The 14,634-nt window shown below is 34.8% G+C and overlaps 1 protein-coding gene across 6 annotated transcripts in view; it reads right to left on the reverse strand.

The window, feature by feature from the left end:
- Window positions 1–14,634, reverse strand: part of nek7 (NIMA-related kinase 7) — a 150,633-nt gene that overhangs the window by 49,277 nt on the left and 86,722 nt on the right. For all 6 annotated transcript variants that reach the window (XM_052012220.1, XM_052012219.1, XM_052012221.1 and 3 more), the window contains 3 exons: window positions 8,568–8,708; window positions 7,025–7,087; window positions 5,694–5,804 (listed from right to left, as the gene is read on the reverse strand). In XM_052012220.1, the coding sequence (XP_051868180.1) occupies window positions 5,694–5,804; window positions 7,025–7,087; window positions 8,568–8,708 (315 nt within the window). The remainder of the gene's footprint in view (window positions 1–5,693; window positions 5,805–7,024; window positions 7,088–8,567; window positions 8,709–14,634) is intronic.

Genomic DNA, 14,634 nt, shown 5'->3' on the forward strand with positions numbered 1-14,634 from the left:
AATGGAGGCCAACAGGTCCTGGCATCGTGTCGGCTTTTAGTTCCCTTGGATTTTCCAATACTTCATCCCTCATGATAGGATTGTTACGAATTCTTCTCTCTGATTTGAAACGACCGCATCTATTACTTTTGGAATATCTGCAGTGTTCTTCACAATGAAAACTTATACAGGGTATTGGTTTAAGTTATTCAACATTTCCTTGTTTGCTGTTAGTAATTCCCCACACTCATTCTCATTCCCACACTGACCTCAGCTATGCTTTTTTTTTTAAAAAAAAACATATCCATGGCTCTTGCTGATTGTTTTGATATTATTTGCCAATGACTCTCATCAATTTTCTTCCATCTTGTTAGGTTAGTCCCCAGCTGCTGGTTCCTTAAAATTTCCCATTCCTCTAGACTATCACTTGCTTCTGTCACTTTGCATGGTCAAGCTTTTGATTTCACATTTTCCTTGACCTTCTTAATGCTTTTTTAGATTAGGATAAATTTCTGATAAACATTATAGCTAAAATATCTGACACCGCCTAACTACTAGCCTTTCCTTAAGTCTTTTTACTCTAGTCCATTTCAGACAACTCTTCCGTTACATCTTTGCAATTGTCCTCAAATTGAGGACATTGTTTTTGGACCTGATGAGTTTACCTTCTAACTGTATCTGGAATTCTATCACATTGTGATCAATACTCCTTAGAGAATCTTTAACCCAAGATCTCCTACTAATCCTACTTCATCACAAACGTCCCCGTGTGGTTCTTGCTCTCAGAAACAATCCTTGATGCACTCTGTATTGGAGGCAGAAAGACTACTCCCACCCATGTCTTCTTTCCTTTGCTGTTCCTTATTGCCATCCAAAGTGATTCCATATCCAGATGCACTGCATCAGATCACTACTCACCACTGCACTGATCCTTCCTCCACTGACCATGCTATGCTACCTCCTTTTCCTTTTTGCTGATTACTTTGGAACATTGAATAACCTGGAATACTCCATTTCCAGTCCTACTTTCTCTGCAACCTTACCTCTGTAATTGCAGATTAAATATAACTAATTTCTATTTCTGCCATCAATTTATCTATATTGTTACAAATGCTACATGCATTCAGACATGGAGCCTTAAGCTTTGTTCCTCCCTCCACACCTCCCCCCCCACCCCCCACACACACACCCACACACACAAACACACACACCCACCCCTTCCCTTTCTGTATTCAAACAATGCTGCACACTTTTGGTTATAATTTCTGCCCCTTCCAGTCACACTTTGTTTTTCATTTATCCCCTCACTATCCTGTCCCACTGCCCTCAGTTCTTTCTGATTAAATATAACTAATCTCTATTTCTGATTTTCTATTAAACTTCCCACCAGCAAAGATTCCACATACTACACAGAAGTTGACCTCAACCTACATCTGTGCTATAATTTTTTGCTTTCCCCTCAATATCTACATGTAATGGAAATTTCCTTTGTTACTTATCATCCATTGTACACACATTGCTGTTAAAAAAAGATAAAAGGACATCTCATATTTGCACTATTCACCTGCTCATTCAAGAAAAGGATCTCCAAAGTAACAATAAATGTTGCTTCCCACTTAAGTATACTTCTCACTATTTAATACTAATTTAAAAAATATCAGAACATTTGAAAGGACAGAAGATATTTTAAAACAGAACCTGAAACACATCTGCATATCCTGGACAAATTATCCACCCTCTTCAGTTGAAGACTACACTTGTTTTTGACTCCACATGTCACAGGGTATCAACCAGTATTTTCCTTGAAAACTTCATTTCCATTGTACTCAACTGGCAACCCAGCATTTTGCAGCTCCGGGTACAAGTGCAGGTTCCAGTGATATCCCATATTATTCACACTCAGCACCTTATTCAATTTCCAGACATCTATTAGTTTGGAGACATCCCATCAACTGAGTGAATTAAGTCCTCTCTGAGGATGCACTCTCAACTCACTTCCTCAGTCTTGGATATCTATTCATCACTTTAAATCCTGACATTTTTCATTCGAATTTACTATTTTCACCAACCGTGTTGATGAAAAGACCAATCAAATTGATTAATATATTTTTCTCCATACATTTGTACAAAACGATTAACTGATTGCAAATATATATATATTCATGATTCACTGACTTTATGTGGACATTTAACTGCTTGGACTCCTGCATGAAAACAGTAACAATACTAAAGTAGTACATTGATTGTAAATTGTTTTAGGGAATCCAGAGGTCATGAAAGGCACCACATAACATATTTAATTAAATATTTATCATAACAAAAAATTGCACATGTAAACAACTGTTGATGGAATTTGTAACAAGGTGGCTCTGAAAACCCTGTTTAAAGAAACAACTGAGACAAAAAGATGCCCACATGCCAAAGGGTATCACAATACAAAACATTTGCTCACAAAAACTGAAGTCATTTTAAATGTGGATGGAAAAATTCATAAATGAATTAATTTTAGAATAACTAGCCTTAAGAATTAAGCATAATACGATTTAATAATTTATCACTAAAATGTACAATTAGATTGCTTTGCAATGTATAAAATAATAATTTGTTGCCAATTGTTTGGTAGAGTGGTAAATTCATTAGAATAAATTCAACAGCATACTTCATTACTTTAAAACTCTATCTATCATATCAGTTCACTGAAATCTTGAGCTTAGTATATAGGAATAATGGTTTTGTACGATAAGTAGATTATTCCAAGCTGCACATCACTTCAGTATTTGTGACTGTTCCCCCAACCCCCACAATTCCCAGTAAAAATTGTGTCATTTGATTCATACATACTGCCTCATTTAGCTGTAGTTAATGGTTAACCATGTAACACTATACAGAAGATAAATTCTACCACATATTTAAAAAGACAACATAATTAAGTACAAAACATGTTTGCACTAGTTAAACAGACTATGCCACACCTATGCAATCAATGTTCTTTGAAACCAATAGCTCTTCTCTGGATTATCATACATCTTTTACAGAGAAAGAATTGTTTTATTTTGGTGCAACTGCAATTCAAGTGGCACTAATGTTAGCAAAAGATTAAAAATCAGGCCATAATTTAATTAAAAACAATGAAACTAATGGTGCTCAACATTATTTACATGCAAATCAGATGGCAGTTTCATTGAAACATAGATGCGGAGTTGGAGAAAATTTTTGAATTTCCCTATCCATGATACTCGTCTATAAACGGCACAGAGTCTGGCTTTCTAATCAGTGTCTTGAATGGCATGAAAAAATGCAAACATACTGCACATTCTAAATAAGTTTATGACAGGATACTAAGGTGCAGCCCTTTCAAATTAAGCATGTTTTTCAACAATGCAATAAATGAATTTCTATCAAACAATGAAAATTAACTTTTGCAAATGAAGAGTTCAACAGTTTCAGTTGTTAATTCTGTTGGAGAGTTTTGTTTAATTTTTCTTGCAATGTGTTTTTCTGTTCGCTTTGGCCTTGATCTCATCTTTCTTTCTTCTCTTTATGGACATTGGCTTGGAATTTGTGGTAATAACAACAGAAAACTATTGGCCCCTGCCATTACTCCCTGAAATGGTCAACAATGTCAAAGTTTGGCATCCTTATGCCAAACAGACATCATGAACTTGACTGCTAGCGACTGTAACAAGACTCAAGATTTTGCACCAAGTTTGAGGTGGTGCAAAGAGCAGACTTATTTTAATGGATGATGATCTTAAAATTAGAATGGGACTACAAAGAATCCAGGGAGCAGATTCTAAATAACTTTTCACTCAGTTTGTTAATATAAAAAAACTTCGCCAAACCTTTAAACACTTTTTTTTCTAGATCTTCCATGGAACTTTATTTTTTTATATATAAAGCTTCCCTCAGTTAAATGTTTCCTAAAATAAATTTAAAAAGGAAATGTTGCTTAATCTCTAAACTGTTGAGTCTACATATGGGGATATGACTTATCCTCTTGTCAGTAAATTTTTAATATGCCCTATTCACACAGATCACAAGTTGGCTATGGGGGAACCATACTGTTTGGATATCTATTTACAGCAATTTCACAAAGAAATTTAAACGGACATGACATTCCTTTCACCTGCTAATATTAAGTTTCTTGACAAATAAATTCTTCTTCAGAAGTTACACACATCTACTTCAGAGAATTTTCGAAAGACTTTTACTCAGACTTTGCTGGATTTTAATTGGTTTTACTGTATAAATGGAGCGCCGTTGACATTTTTATAGCACTTAGTTTATCTCATATCTTCAAGTACATTAAAATGACTAGTGACACAAAAAACTTAATAGAAGAACAAGTTAAAACACTTTTACTTTAGCAGACCCACCAAAATATTATGATAATTACTACTGCGCAAAAAAGAGAAATGCACAATATAACAGTGGCCCAGAATTGGTAGTCCGTTTGCTGAGGCCTTCAAACAAAATAAATCTCTCAAAGATTTCCCAATTTGTACAACCAATTTTCTATCAAGCATCATTTCAAAGGAATCCCTGGTTCCCAGCAACAGATACCATCACAACGGTTGAGCAACAAATCACAAAATATTTTGGAGTTAACCAAATCAGGAAGCCAAATGTAAGTTCTTTAACTGTTCAAAGATTAAGGGAACTAACAAACAAAAACAGAACATATGAATAAAATACAGATGAAGTACTGAATAAGCATTTCAATAAATTTTCCTTTTAAAAACACAAATTACGAAATATTCATGCGACGATATCAGAAGAAAAGAAACTGTTAGGACCAGATATTTTACTAGGTAATACTTAAAACCATTAAATCTCAATTGGAACTAATGCAAAGCAGAAGATTTCCAGTGTATTTAGCAATTGGTCTCATTCATAAATATCTTAAAATTCACATCTGTTGAAGCAAGTTACCTTGATTGTGGTATAGAAAGCTACAAACAGTACAGCCTGGAGGTACAGTGAACTGCTGACAACAACTTTGGGATTTCCACTTTAAATTAAACATGGATGGAAATCCTGGAGTTCTTGCCAGCTTCACAGATTAATGACAGGAAATATCAATAGTTCCACAATGTTCAAAATCATCAATATGCAAAATCTGGGCCATTGTCTATTTTCAAAGTTTTATATTAAAAAAATCAGATTGCCAGGAAAAACATTATGTGCAAATCAGATGCCACATCTATGCAAGCCACAACAGGAAATGCTGTCGTAAACACATTTCACTCTGGGCAGGAAAGCAAAAATCATGTTCCACTCCTGAGGATGGGGATGAGTGGTGAAGGGTGTCCCCAGAGAAAACAGATTTCCCTGCAAGTAGCACTGGAAAAGCAGTGCCATGTAATCAAATTTCTAGACAGGCATGTTTTGCACTGACAGCTAATGCAACCCATCCAATATAAAAGATAGCAGATATATAACACAGTAATTAGCGAAGGTGAGAAACTACTAAAGTGTTTTCAAGCTGGCAATAAAAGTTACGTTTTTAACTAACAAGAAAATGTATCTCCCCAAAAAAGGTCGGTCTACCTTAATTATAAAGTAGATCCATGAAATTCTTTTTCCTTTAATATATGGTCATCTCTACTTTACACCATCATATATCCTTTAAATTACTTTAATAAACAAAACTGGAAATCAAATAATGACTACGTTATAATTGTAAAAGATTGCATGGGGTTACAAATGCTTACCTTAATCATTCTAGAAAGGTCTCCAGCATCTGCCAGTTCCAGTACAATATTTAGCTCATTATCTTCAATGAATGATGCAAGATATTTTATTACATTTGGATGGTTTAATTGCTGTGAAACACATAAGCATAAAGCCATTTAATCAAATATTCATTGGAGGATCTTGCAGGCTTTGCCAATTCCTAGAGATAAAATATAATCACTAGTAATTTCAGTCTTCTTAGATTAATCTGATGAATCAGTCTCGAAAATAACACGATTTCATGAATAACACAAATAACACATTTCACAAAAAAACATGAATAATTCACTTCAGTCATTCTAAATTATATAGTGGGCAAGTCTGGAATGAGGGGACATAGTTACAAGATAAGGAGCTGGTCATTTAATCTCCACCAATTTTTGTGTCATCAAACTTGCAATTCAGTCCAACTACATTTTCATCCAAGTCATTTACAGTATACCTATGACAAACAGCAACAGTCTCAGTGGTACATCACTGGGTGCAGACTTCCAGTCAGAAATACACCGCTCGACTGCTACCCTCTGCCTCCTATCATTCAGCCAATTTTAGACCCAGTTTGTCAATACATCTTGTATCTTATGTGCCCTAACCTTCTGGACCAGCCAACTGTGCAGGATTTTGTCAAAACTCCAATAAACAGTAAGGAAATCATAACTACTTAAAAAGTAGTTTAGTCTTATGGTTAAAAATAAGGTTGACAAGTCAAATATTTAAATTATCCAGTAAAGAGAAGATTGCTACATTGAACTTAAAAGGAGGAATGCTCCAATACTGAAAAGCTTTAATACATTACTTTTTAATGAATTGCCCGCTGCACACAATGAGTCATCCATTCCACATTATTGTTTCCTTGATAGATATCCTACCAAAGAAGGCAGCTCACCTTTCATGGTTAGGATGATTCATGTAAACAAGGCAAATGGAGTGAATGGTTCAGTTCAATTTAACTAGCCTAAAAGTCAACTTGCCACTGATAAAGTCATAAAGTTGTACACTACGTTTTCAAGATTAATTGCACTAAGTAACATGGAGTACCAGATCATAATCTCAATAAAAGTTGTCACAAATACAAGAGGTTCAAGATCTCTGTTGCTTGACATGCTTACTGTGCACAATGGACATGGTACCAACTACAAGCTCCTGCTATTAGCTTACAGAATCCAAAGTAGCAAGTTAACAAGCATTTCCACCAGCATTTTTGGCTATATCTCTGAAAGAGCGAAAATCTGGCAAACAAACATTAAAAATACATTCTTAAAATTATTTCTTCCCTTTTCCAATTTTGTTCTAAACTGCCATACTTTACCTTTAGGAGATCTATTTCTTTTATGCAATCTTGACGAGCTTTGGCATCCATCATTTCAAATATCTAGAAAAAAAATATTAATTTCAGGTTTCCTTTTGATACTCAATACACAATAAAACTACTAAATGCAACAAGGTTCATTTCTCTACATCATGAACAGCTGTATTTTCTCTGATAGTAAAACACAGCAGCAAAATTATGCACAGATGTGGTAGAAGAACAAATGAAAAATCTGAGCAAATTCCTCGTATTATAAAAGTCAATGATAATAAATCTGATTCTGATTTATCCAAACAAAATATACGCACAGAAATAATCTTGAACAATCAATATTGAAAGAATCTAATGAATGGCTTAGAGAGGCATTTCATATCAATACAAAACTTGAACTTCATATTACACACAAAGCACATGTATCATAACATTAAGAGTCAACAATCACACTGTGTAAAGAGAGGATACAACGGAATCATTAACTTCAAGAATTTGCAAAATTGTTAACAAGCTACTACCCAAGACATGCAAGGCTTTTCAATTGCTTCAGGGAAAATGAAGAGTTCTCATTATTTTACTTAAGCAGGTTTATTTTTCTAAAAGTATTCCCTTCTTGTAACCAGATAAACTTAAGTAAATTGTTAGGTCAGCAACCAAGTACATGATATGAATCTCTTTAGGGTGTGCCATTCTTGTTATTAAAGCAACATAAATTACAAAAATAAAACTTCAATATCTTTCTTCCTTTATCAAACATCCCCACAAAAATATCACTTGTTTTTAAGACTATAATTAAGTATAATAGAAGTCTGAAAGTTAACAATTTATCTGTGGCACGTAAAGCTCAACATGTTAGTGGACTTTGAGTTATTTTCAAAATAACTTAGAAAGGCCTAAAAGATAGATTTGTTTGGTAAATTCAATGACCGCAACATGTTCCAATTGCTTCAGTGTAAATAAACTAATTTTGAAGTGCAGTCACTGCCTGACAGCAAGATTTGTGCCAAGCAAAACAACAACATGACTGATCATCTATTCATTTGCTGATCCCTACTACAACACATTATTTGTAATGCAATGAGAATCCTTCGTAGCACACACCAGCATGCCCTCTGATCAACCTTTTAGCTATGAAAACTTCCTTGATCATCAGGAGTTCTTTGGCTTGATTTTTTTTAAATGGTTGTTCACAGTGCTAATCTTTGCATCAAACATTAATTAACTAAGTGTGTGGCATCATAGTTGGTTAAGGTAGCAAAGAGGTAATGAAACAAAAGAATGCAAGTTCAAGAGAAGCCAGTGAAATGCAACCAATGTAAACATTGGCAGTAAGAGTCATGTTCTGAAAATGAAAACTGCAGTCATTGTCATAGACATTGAAGACTTCCACTCGATGACTTGGTATCACTTTTGAAGAAAAATAAACAACATTACTGAAATAATTCTTTAATTTCTAAGAATATAAAAATACATGTCCTTCTGATTTATACATCTGTGACTTTGATTGTTGTGGTGCAAGAACAATTAAAGTTCACCCAATTGTACATACCTGGACTTTCTTCAAAGCTACAGGCATCCCATCTAGTAGGCATGATGCTCTATATACTTCACTAAACTGTCCGCGGCCAATCTTTTTCTCTATTTGGAAATTTCCCAGTGTATTGAGGCCCAAATCAGGACGCAAAGGCTTCTGTGAACAAGAAATATACATCAAATTAAACACAACAGCAAGCAGAAATTTTGCTTTAATATAGAAATAAGGAAATGTTATTCCAGTCCATATACATCCCTTAAAGGTTTTTTTTGGAATTGGACTTGTGTTGTGCGGCATCAGTTCAAAGTGATCCCTGACATGCAGCGGTAATATCATAAAGCTGGTTAAGCAGCAAATCACTGATAGTAAACCGAGGAATGAAATGCAATTGTTAATGAATTTGAAACATTTGAGTGGACAAAATAGTGATTGGAATAAAAATGCCAAACTTTGCAATAGGATTAAAAATATCACACAGATGTTTTGAAAAATATTTTAGATTTCAAGGAAAACTAAGTTTTTAAGCAATTATTTTTGGCTTCATCTTTCACTAAAGACTAAAAACACATTTTCAAATATTTTAATGAAAATAATTTGCAGGTACTTTGAGTTCTATACTAGACAAGCATAAGGTAATGGAAAGCAACTTTTGGATTTCTACCATTGCATCTTCATTCTCCAGAAGTTGTCACTTTGAAACTGTATTGACCATGAAGGTGCACTGTTTTTATTGCTATTGCAAATACAATTCTTGCATCAGGATTAAAATGATAGAGTCATGGAGTTGCACAGCACAGAAATAAACCGTTTGGCCCACCACATTCACACCAATCTCATTTGCCCACACAAGGTCCATTATCCTTCTATGCCTTGCCTTTTTAAGTGCTTGTCTAAATATCTCTTGAATGTACTGATTGTATCCGACTCCTCCACCATCTCTCGCAGAAAGTTCCAGATTCAACCACACTGTTTAGAAAACTTGCCCCACAAATCCCCCTTTAAAACTCCTCCTTCTCACCTTAAACCTACACCCTCTTGGCAGCTTCTCTTTTTTTTAAATTACTAGTAGTATCCAATAAATACGGCTCTAATCTGACCTGAAGGTGACCAATGAAGTAACCATTCTGTACCTTTTCTTGTTCATACATTTTATTTTCTGTATCGTACAACATTCCTCACACCTGAAGGCAGACACACTATCCTGCCAAGGTCATTCAAACCTGCTGCTAGGAAAGTTGCATGTGATTTGAAGTACTTTGAGATTCCATCTTTATACATTCAAATAGAAAGAAAGAACAGGGTCTTTGCTAGGCTTCAAGGTACACCTGACGTATGAAGCTACTAAAAGGCATTACAAGAGCAGGCAAAAATGGTCTGATATTTGAGATAACCATGAAATCTTAACTTCATATGGCATATAGTTAAAATTATTAGTCCAAACAGCTTAAATATCTTTTATCAAATAGAACTGATGGTATCTGCCATAAGGATTAAGCATTTAAACTACTACTCACAGGCACCATATGGATAGCTTAGGTTTATTCAGCTACAGTCTTTACGTTGAGGTCCCAACCCACCAGTCTCAAAACAAAGCGAAACATCAGAGGTTATCAATTAGTAGATTTTAGGGAAAAAAGGGTTTTCCCAATAGCCAGTTACTGCAAATCGGTCAGCTTTGCTTTAAGGAATTGGAAATGCCTTCACTTTGCAAGTCCTATGCATCAAGTGCAAGCAGTTTTTGCACCCTACTGAGCACAATACAAATTTAGAAAACAGAAGCTTAGAAAATGCCATACATACCTTACTACCCGTGGACCTAAGATTAAACTACTGGATGTGGTCCCTTTTATTGATGTGATGCTAATTTTCATTTTACATCAAAATAGTAATTAAATTAGCAAGTATTTTGGGTAATTAAGTTTTATTCCCAAACAATATTATTCATCTAAATACAACATTTTAAATTGCACTCTTGACAATTTCCTATTTCAACCTCCCACCAAATCTGTCTGCTTTCCTTCCTTCCTCAGTCAATGCCAATCTCATACTGTTTCTCATTCCGAGCGGGTCTTGGATCCAATCATTTCCAATCTTCTTGAATATTGGACCATTGCCTTCCTATCCCTTCCCCCAGGCTTACCCTTGAATTCTTCTAACCTTTAATTCCCTGAATCTATACAAGGAACTGCTTGGAACTTGTTAAAATAAACACTCAACAACTGTTTTGAAGGATTTTCTAACTTTCAATACCAAACGGAAAACTCAATGTACAAAGCTTATGCCAAAAAGGGAGAAAAGGGTACTTTAACAATTAATATTTTATGATAACTTCCACCAAAGGATCCCAATGAAAGACGTGAATCTTCCTCACTTCAAATATTGACAGATGTGCTCTATCTTCCCACCATTCCCGTTTCCCAAATTTCCAAAACTTTGATTTTGTAAAGAAAATAACTATTTAATTGTTAGCAGTTTCAGGTACGCTTTAGCTGATGCACCAACAGAACATACAGGAGTAGGTGGGTTGAGTTCTCCTCTAGTATATGTAACATCGACCTACACTGAAAACGAAAGGAAATTCAATTGATCAGTCTAGAATGAGTTTTAAATGCCACGTGACAGACAACATATGCCAAAAATAAGAAATTCAGTAAAGATTAAATCTTTTGACAGATGCAGTCCTCTTGCATTTAACACCATTGTTTTACCCTGCATTTATATAAAAAAAATCAAATGAATTTGTCTGAAGTGGCTACAAACACTACACCAAAAAAATCTTATTCAATTAACCAATCCAATAACGCAGAACACACAGATTTTGAACAATGGTTTATAAATTTATGCTATTTTACACCAAATTAGAGCACTGTAAACTGTGTTACCACAGAGCATCAAATAATAGACAATAGTTGAATTTCCCATATTTCGTGTTTTCATCCTTTCAGGTAAATGATAATTATTCTCTCCATCTCTCAATTGATATATATGTTTTAACTTAGCAACAACTTGATCTCATGGTTGCAGTTGTGATTCACTTCAAACTCATTTAAGACCAGCTACACACAAGTTGGCGTGTGGTGGAAATAAAATCAACTGTGTTCCATCATTCGCCTGCATGGCACACTAAAAATAAACCAACTCCAGTAACTAAAGCTGGATCTTCTTTATTGATATTGATTCATTTCTGTCAGGTTCCAGGTTTTATTAAACTCAATAGCACTTAGACACTTATATGCAATACATGAACAGTATATGCAATTAGACCCATATGCTGTCTGTCCTGCATTGGATTAATAAGCTTTGAAAAGTTTAATATACATTTTTTTTAAAGTAGCATTTCAAAAAGCAAGCCCCATCTTGATTGCTTTGGGGCAACCCACATCATTTCCCTTATAATGATTGTGAGAATGCTTTCAGAGACAATGTTGCAAATGTATAAAGCGATTGCTTGCCCCGTTAGACTTTTCTTTATAAAACAAAAGGGACACGTTAACAGATTCAAAAGAGTCGACACTCCAATTTAAATTAGATTTCTGGAAACAAAGTGATATTCATGTGTATCCATTTTTTTATATACAAGCAACACAATTCTGTATGTGATTGACAGCACCAACTGCTCCCATGATCAGATCAGTAAAAACAAAGCAAATAGAAACAAAAAGAAGAAAAGTTAACATTTTAAATGTGCATGAGCTACAACTGCCACCTATCAATTACATTTTTGAAGTATTTGCTAATATATAGTGAACAGTGTTAGCAATGAGGTCAGAAACAAAAAAATATGTATTTTTGGTTATTTCAGAATTTTGGTATTTTACATTCATTCAGTGGATCCAATCTACAGCACAATTTTTTGTCTTATTGGCGTATGTGATAACTTGACAAATGTTAGCATCAGCTTTTGAGGAACTATGACAACCACATGCTGAGAGCAAAGTCTCACTAATGTGTTCTGGCATGCAAGTCTGTAATCACACATTTACATATGCAATGACCTACATTTGCATGTCAGATCACACACTGTCTTGGTTTATTAAAGCCAGGCACCTCCCAGTGCACTGTGAAGACATTGGTGATATAAGGCCAGAGGGTGGTGTTTCTTGGCAGCTGAGGGACAAACTGCCACCTAGGATTAGGCTGATACAGGCTGAGCATTAGACACTTCATTAGAGGTAATCTGTTTAACAGTGGGCAGTGTATGTAAACTTCACAGCCTATTTGCAGCACCTTTTCCTCCCATGGCCTCTCTTCAAAAGGCCAGAGTAGCTGAGCGACAGCTTGTCTCATCTGCTGCCTTGTCCTGTCATACAATTTAGACATGGAGAGCTGACGTGAGGAACAGCATAACTGTACATTCCTAACCACCACTGGGTCACTTTTATTCACAATACAATTTGCTTGTTTCATGTTCCAAATTCTGAATTTTGTACCAATGGCTATCATTCAGGTCACTGGAATGTGATGCTGAAACCTTTCTCATCTCACGTTAATATAAGCATCACTACCCAAACAATAAAACATAATTCAAACTTAATTTAGCAACTCGTGTTTGGATAACCATTTTTTTGTTTACAGAATTTTGCATCTTTAGAAAAATTCCATTTACAGAATTTAACAGGTAATATTGCTAGAAAATTAATAATTCAAAAAAATTTGAATTCATTAATTTACTTTGACTTCAAATCAGAAAGTCATATATTAGATAATTAAAAAAATTTGAAGTCATAAGCATCAATAGTCACAGTTCTTTCCTTTCTGCATTACAGCATTATAATTGCTTCTCTGTAATTATGCTTCACTTCTTCGTCCAATGACATATGAGGATAAAAGTATTTAGTATGTTTAAGCCAATAGCAAGAGGAAGCTACAAATTCAAAGCAATTACATAAAAATATGACAGTACAATTTTTATTCAGTAATTTTACCAAGGTGAACCAAAAATGTACATTCTATGTTCAACCCAAGAAATTAATTAGACTTCCAATGGAACACACATCGAAAATTATCTTAGCTTGTCAGTAACTAAAGTACTTATTTCCCACAGATCATTTCTATGGCACATTGCTTCTTTCACAGGCAAAACCATAAATACAGATAAACATACCTCAAACATCATTTCCCTGTAATTCAGTGAACTTTCGTGAAAACCTCATGTTTTATATCCCTGTCCCAACGATCAGAAGACTATCCACACCATGCTGCTCTATTTACTTAATATAGGAAGAAACAAAAGATCGTAGAAGCCTCAGCTCACTCAGAACTGCTAGTAAACTCCTGGGGAGTCCATTAAAAGAGTCAACAACAGTAAACACAGCATAAAAATGATGCGCCAGCATTGCAAGCTGTAACATAATCATAGGGTGATGATGAAATTCTAAACTGCTTGAGCTGTAGTCTCTCCGTTCAGGAAATCATCAGAACGCCTAAAGTGTGTTGCAACCTTGTAATACACTCTCACTACGAGAGATTAAAAATCTTCCTGCAAGCCATTATATCACAGCAAGTGACCACAAGCAATCAGCATACATTGTTTCGGAACTAAAGATTCTTCACACTCCAATGCATCATCAGAAATATCACAATGAAATATTATGATTAGTTCAAAACTATCTTTGCACCAATGTAGCAACCAGGTGCATTAAGACAAAACAGCAATTTCAATTTCACTTGAAGTTATTCTCTTAGAACAAAATTAAGCACACAAACCAATAATAAAAAGCAAGTTAGAATTGCACAGACTCAAACTGTTCTTCATTCTGCAATTAAGGAAGCCAAATTACTGGTCTGACAAGTCTATAGATGGAAAGGCAAATATCACACTGCTTTATTCTGTGAAGATTTTACATGTCACGTTTGAAGTATCATTCTGTATTCAAATCACATGGCATTTGCCAAGTTCCCAATGCAGTAATGCCAAATGTCAGTTAAGATATTGACTAATTACTAAATGGTCAGCCTCAAGCAATGGATAATGTAGCAAAGGTCAAGTAATTCTAAATATTATTGACTTGGGTGCAAAAGAGAACAAATCAAAATGTTATGACACCTGCAAATAGTTGAATTCCATAAGTCACAAAAATGT

This window comes from Pristis pectinata, chromosome 3 (genome assembly GCF_009764475.1).
Source record: "Pristis pectinata isolate sPriPec2 chromosome 3, sPriPec2.1.pri, whole genome shotgun sequence".
Taxonomy (NCBI): Eukaryota; Metazoa; Chordata; class Chondrichthyes; order Rhinopristiformes; family Pristidae; genus Pristis; species Pristis pectinata.